The 6,578-nt window shown below is 41.1% G+C and overlaps 1 protein-coding gene across 5 annotated transcripts; it reads left to right on the forward strand.

Annotated features, from left to right (window-relative positions):
- Positions 1–23: 23 nt before the first annotated feature.
- zgc:162592 (uncharacterized protein LOC561993 homolog) lies at positions 24–6,263 on the forward strand. Of its 5 annotated transcripts, none has more exons than XM_044197271.1 (3): positions 24–1,564; positions 2,355–3,167; positions 4,640–4,777. In XM_044197271.1, exons 1-3 carry the CDS (start codon positions 1,528–1,530, stop codon positions 4,759–4,761), a joined length of 972 nt encoding a protein of 323 aa, XP_044053206.1. In that variant the 5' UTR covers positions 24–1,527; the 3' UTR covers positions 4,762–4,777. The 5 variants fall into 5 exon arrangements, with proteins under 5 accessions (XP_044053206.1, XP_044053171.1, XP_044053191.1 ...); XM_044197236.1 differs by having other exon boundaries at positions 38–1,564; positions 4,663–6,263; XM_044197256.1 differs by having other exon boundaries at positions 39–1,564; positions 2,415–3,167; positions 4,663–6,263.
- The last annotated feature ends 315 nt before the right edge of the window (positions 6,264–6,578 follow it).

Below are 6,578 nucleotides of genomic sequence, written 5' to 3' on the forward strand. Positions count from 1 at the left end.
AGCTTAAATTTCCAGTTCCCGTCCAATTTTTTCACAATTGAGAATGACTTCCGGATGGGAGCCGAAACGTCTTGATTCTGAAAACAGTGTCCAGATGACTACGACTGAAACCTTTTCTACGAGTTAACCTTACTAGGCAGCTGGACTTGCGAGAGATCATGAAATCATGATAATCCCTCTTGCCGGGCTTCAAGCTATGCACTTGTTTCTGTGCCATGGTTCATTTGCACTGATTAGCTTCCTATGAGGAAGTATTGGCAGTCCTAACGTTAGGTGAGCGTGACGACGTGTGTGAGGAGTGACTGTCGAAAACCACAATGCTAAAGAGGTTAGCATATAGGCTTCTAGCATTGGTTATATCAGAGGTGGAGAGTATTCTTATTTGGAAAAGAGCAATGGCACTGAAGCTTTTCTTGATAAAAAGCTGTTTTTGCTCTTCTCCCGGCTGGCTTCAGTAAGAGTTTGTCTACGTTATGGTCGGTTGATCTGATTAGTTGGAGTTCGCCCATGATAGATGGTGATGATTCCAATGACAATTTCCCAAATAGTTCTGGCATCCCGGTGCCCGCTGCTGCGATTGCTGGGAGTGGGCAGCAGGGGACGCTGGCATCCCAGTTCCAGGTTCCCCTGCTAAGGCTGGCTGATGTGATTGCTGGAGCTGGATGACAGGAGGTGCTGACAACCCAATGTAAAGTGCCCTGGATGATGTAGGCTGTTGTTGCTGGTGTAGAAAAACCTGATGAGAGGTGAAGTGTCCCAGAATTATTGTGTTGGTTGCTCCATCTGAAGGTGATTATGTAAGATATGATGAGAGGTTGTTTGTGGTGACTCCTGTTATTCATTGTTGCTGGCCATTCTGCTGTCCTGAGCTGAAGGATTTGGTGAACTGTCCCTTTAACGTGGGCTCGCTGTTGGGGTGTGCGTGATGATGTCACCCGGAAGAACGATGTATTGACGAAACTATGCGCATGACAGGCTGATATGAGTGTGTTGGAAAGTTTTGCTTTGTTGTCTGTTCTGTGAAAAACAATTTCTTTATCTTTTACCGTTTTTGTAGAGCGGCAACAGTCCGGTCGGAATTTCATTAATGAAGGCTGGTCTTCAGGGGATCTCGCTGGAGCGTGGTGACGCTGCGACCGGCTACGTGTTGTGAGCCCGTAGTGGTCGAGACGATGGCGGGGACCGGAGTTGTCCCGTTAGGCGATGGAGTCGGAGAACTGCAGCGGCGCCGATGGACTGTCCTTGAATTGCCTCTTCCTCTCTTTTCTGCTGAGGGAGGTGGGCAAGGAAGAGACTGTGTAGGGGCTTGCTTGACTCACTCGCTTCGTCAGGCGCTGAGGCGGTGGCGAAGTTTTTGGCTTCTGTTGTTCTGCTGGCGAGGTTGATGGAAACTTTGAACGTGGTTATCCTGATTTCGTCCGATGGGGGATAGTGAGACGAAGTCCATGTTCGAGATGAGGTGAGTGCATGGATGAAGTTGCTCGTAGGGTGACGTAGTAACGAGTATGCTCGGGGCGAAGTTGCGCGATGTCGGTTCGAGAGCGAAAGAAGAGGAGATGGTCAGGTGGGTATTTATGGGAATGCCGGAAGTGGTGTGCTTGAGGTGCGGTCCTGCTCCTGAAACTCTGCTAAATAGCTCCAATTCAATGTGTACATGCACACATATGCATACATTTGGATTTCATTACATTTGGATTTTATAAATAAATATATGAATAAAACAAATCATAATTGAATGTAAATTTGCAGCATGTGTATAGTGGGTATCTGAAAGTGAGGATAACGTTAATCAAGCATCGTTTTCACCATTTAGGGCTGATGAAAGATTGTTTCTGCCATTTCCAATTCATGTCCTGGTTTACTTCTTTGAGATGATTCAAGTCTTCACTTTGCATGAAATGTAATATCCCTCAATTGCCTAAAAATAATTTTAAAGAATAGCACTTATGCAAATAGCAATTTGTATATTTATATTTTGGAGGATTTTTTAAGTTGCACTGCGTCAATATACCTTGCATCATAAAGCCTATGGCAAGAGTACCTTAGTGTATCATATTGTAGAAACACAATTAACTACCAGTGAAAGACCTATTATATAAATACAATACAAATGATTTCGATGCCCGTGAAAGAAATCGTGATACTGTTGCAGCGGATGCTTGGAGAGGTAGACTGTTAACGCACAACACTAATTGCACCAGGTGTGCCACTGATTGTTGAGGTAAAAGGCTACAAGCAGCTGCAGCGCTGCTTTCTAATGTAACCCCGCATATTTGCTTATATCTTTAATTGTCTTCCAAACCATTTTTGCCTCACCTGCCTTATGTTTTGGTTGCACTCATGCCACTGTGAAGAAGAAAAAAACATGTATTCAGCGCTTAACTTCTCGACTTCTGACGACTCCAACCTGTCAGGTGTTGACCCTCAGAGACTGCAGGAGCTGACCCACCGGTCCGTGAAAGTAAGCATAATAATCGTTTTGGGCGTGATGATCACTTTAGGAAATATTGCAGTTCTCCTGGTTATTACTTCCTCCGTGGCTGGTTGGTCAAGAAACTCTCGGTACTTTCTCCTCTCTCTCACTGCTGCAGACTCTGCGTTTGGACTGCTGGTCATGCCCTTGAATCTCTGGGTGAGTCTGCTAAAGGACTACACTGAAGGACCAGATACTCTGTGTCATGTCGTGGCCTTTTGCAATGCGACCGTCTACTCCACCTGCATGTATACACTGGCCACGATAAGCTTGGAGAGGTACATTGCTGTGTTTTACCCGCTGCAGTACTCATCTCTGATGACAAGAAAAAGGACACTGCTCCTGATTGCTTTCGCCTGGTGCTTCCCTTCCTTTTTACTGTCGCCAATATCATTTCCAGATGGCATTATCGAGGTTAATTTTTCTACTGCCTCACTGGTCTGCAATCCATCCTACTCGACGAATGTTGGATACTCCCTAAGCTTGACGTGCTTTATATTTTTCCCCTGCTCCATCATCATGACATACGCAAACCTGAGAGTGTGGTGCGCTGCCAAGAGACAGAGACTCAAATTACGCAAATACGACTGTGCGCGTCGCAGCAGACACAATGTGGCATCCAGAGTGCTTGTGCCTGTCATGGCAGCCTACTACACCTGTTGGACACCCTGCATGGCAGCTATGATCTACAATGGTAAGCAATTAATCAGTGGGAATAAACCTTGAAAAAAATTGCTTCTAACATACTGTGTATCAATGAGGATACTATTGGAATATATAGATAAACGATGGATGGATGTCTACGCTGTCCTACAGACCACAGCTCCCCAGCATTATGGTTAGTTAAAATGTACCTGCATAGTTCATAGTGAGAGCATCTTGTTTGCCTGCGCATTTACTCAAATAATTGAACTCGATTAAAAAAAATAAGACAAAGGTGTTAAATTTTCAGTAAGTGCAAAGATTTATTATCCAAACCTGCAACTGAAAATCTAAATATACTAAAATCCCAAAGTATTGACTACTCCAAAATATACATGTGTTGCTTCTCTTGCATCAGTGTAACCAGCTCAGAATCATCTGAGAAAGTTGTCTTATTGCTGTACACCACAATGAAGAAAAGTAGAGAATACTTGTAACTAATGCATCATGTTGATGTATAGCTAGACTAGATATTACCTGTTTTTGAAATAAAATCTGCTCCTGTAACACACTTTTTGCATAGCCATTTTCTTTAATAATACAGGATAGTTTAGGGTTTTAAAACTAAACCTCCTAATGTGTACCCAGTTGATCTCACCTTGACTGAAGATGTGCAAAATCACTGTACAATGGTTACTTAGGCACATACGGGAAATGACACGTCATTGTTGTATATGATCTTTAGCTTTAAGGTGTTCACATGTTTTTGAATCTACAAAGTAAGTCAAAGTTCAACCAGGGCTTTGTTGATATTGCAGTATTTGTTGTGCTTAAGTCAAATTTCTGGTTTCAAATGTAGCAAGAGAACTCAAAAGTAGGTATTTGAATATCTAAGATTAATTAATTCCTTTTAAAAAAATGCCCGTTTAATGGACATTTCCCCCTCTGCAAATTTCTCCATTGATTTCAGCTGGAACTGTGCTGAGAGAAATAGCTGTCAAAGTTATTTATGTAATTCTGGGCATCGATATACTGATTCAAGGCCAGTTTTATGACTCAGACCTTTTTTGACTTTTTCTCATTTACCTCAACCATGTGCTGTCTTGGAGTTATCAAGACTGAAAGTGGAGTCGTGGCCGAATATTTTTAGAAGTGAAGACCTTTTCCAAAGAGGGCCGTAATTCATCTGATATGAAAATCCCTGCAAAATGAAGCTGACAGTCTTAACTGAAACTTCAAAGTGTGTTGCTGTCCAAACGCTAGTGAGCCTCACTGTTAAGTGGTTGCTTCCTCTCCACCAAATCTATGAATTAATTTTTTACTTTTATATCTAGACTATAAACGTGAAGTAGATGGCTTTATATCATTGCTGTCAGGGGAAAGACTCACATCTCCAAATTATTTTTTTTTCAATCAATTTATGTACATTAATTTGCGACCCTTTTCATAAAAAAAAAGATCAACCACTTTTCTTATTCAGAAGCTGCTGTCATTGTCATGCTGTGGATACTCACCCCACTTCAGTCCCCATGTTTTCTGCCCCACAGCAGTCTCAGGTAGCAGCGTACCAGAGTGGATTGAGTTTGTGGTGGTTTGGCTGCCAACCTCAAACGGTTTCCTCAACTGCATCTTCTACTTCTGGATAAACCGAAGCTTCCGCAGGAAATTCCACCTCGTCCTCCAGAGGCTGGCTCTGGCCCTCTGCCCCAAACTGGCAGACACCCTTGGGTGCTGCAGCACTTCAAAGACACAGTTTGTGTCAGGAATTATGGATAATAACAACAGCGTCCATGAGCGTTCTTCCAGTGTATCTTCCACCTGCACCCTGTTGACGTTGGCCTAGGACGTCTGCACCTGAAGAGCACCACTGGCATGGTAAAGGACATGGTCCGTGACCTCTGTGCTGTCTTGTATTGTCTGGCTGGGCAGGTCAACTGAAGCCAAGTTATTGACATATCCCTACATAAGGTATCGAGGGTAAGAAATTGAGTAATGGGTCACATGAGTTACATTGCAAATGGGTTGATACTAAGACAGGCTATTATGGCAAGTATTTGAAATAACCACTGTAGAGTCTACATCATTATAATTAATTTGATTGATTAATTAGTTATATTGATTATTGTATATTTATTTTATTTTTTATCAATTTTCAGTCTAACAATAGTGTTCAGTTGACTGGAACAGAGGCTCAATTTATAACTTATTTAGATATTTTGTTTTACTCATGCACACAGTGTTGCCATGTTGATTTACTGTCAGAGACGGCCTCTTAAACCACCTTTTTAGTTGTTTTATAGTTCACCATCAACTGTTGCGTATTTAGACTTGTTGCTTAGGTCAACATAGTTCACTTCAAACATTTGAGGTTAGTTAATTAGTCCATCCCAAGAAACTGATATTTAAACTTCTATTCATATGAGACATTTGTGAACTAACATCACTATCCGATTACAAGCACTTTGAAGGATTGAGGCTATCTACCTCTTCTTCAATTTAAACTGTGCGTCAAAGACCTTGGCATATAACAGCTGGGAGAAGTTAACCTTTAAGTCACGACATTTCAGTGTATGCAAGGAGAAAAGTAATTAAGCAGCTCCACAGTAGAAAGGTCACCATATTTGAACCGGCAAGAGATAACTTGGGTAACTTCTGAGGCTGTGGTTGTTTATTTTTAGATATTAAGCCCATGATCTTCCCTGCAGTATCTTCTACTACAGTATGGATTCATCTTGGCAATGCCCATGCCATCTTTGTCTGGACAGAGTTAACTGTCATGGTAAAGGTTGATTTTGATTTAAAGATAGTTAAAGTTAGTTTTCCAAAAACATTCAAAAGAAACTGAAATTCAGAAGCATTTTATGCAACTTATTTTAGCCTTTGGGTTGCTGCTTGATGTCACCATCACTAAAGTTTGTGCATTGGCAAATGATGGCCCTCCCCATGAACTTGCAGAAATTATTCAAATGTGTTGACCATCAGAAAGTCTGTCACAAAAAAAATTAAAAAAAAATTACTGACTTAATAATGACTTTTGTGTAAACAATTTATGTTTCTAAATGTCTAATTTTATAAAGAATGAATAAATAATGTTTGATAATGTATTGGTTTATGGATGATCTATGAAATAAAGCATTAAGCCTTTGAATTGTGTCTTAACTTGGTCAGTTAGGTATTTACAAATGTACCATTAGTTAAAAAAATTATTTAAAAAAAGTGTGTTCTGCTGCACTCATTGCTAAAGAACAAAATAGACCTGTCAAAGAAACAGTGAAGAATAGTGTAACTTACTCATAGTACCTGAGCCTCATAAATTTGTTCTATGACAGCATGTTGCTGCATGAGCTGCTCTGCCTTGTCAGACAAAATAGAGCATGATTTGCTTCCAGTGAAATCACTACTAGTATGCAGTGGGTATTTCTCCAAAACCTGGGGTTAGGTGTATAGTAGAACTGCAAACACT

Source organism: Siniperca chuatsi, linkage group LG1, assembly GCF_020085105.1.
Source record: "Siniperca chuatsi isolate FFG_IHB_CAS linkage group LG1, ASM2008510v1, whole genome shotgun sequence".
Lineage (NCBI taxonomy): Eukaryota > Metazoa > Chordata > Actinopteri > Centrarchiformes > Sinipercidae > Siniperca > Siniperca chuatsi.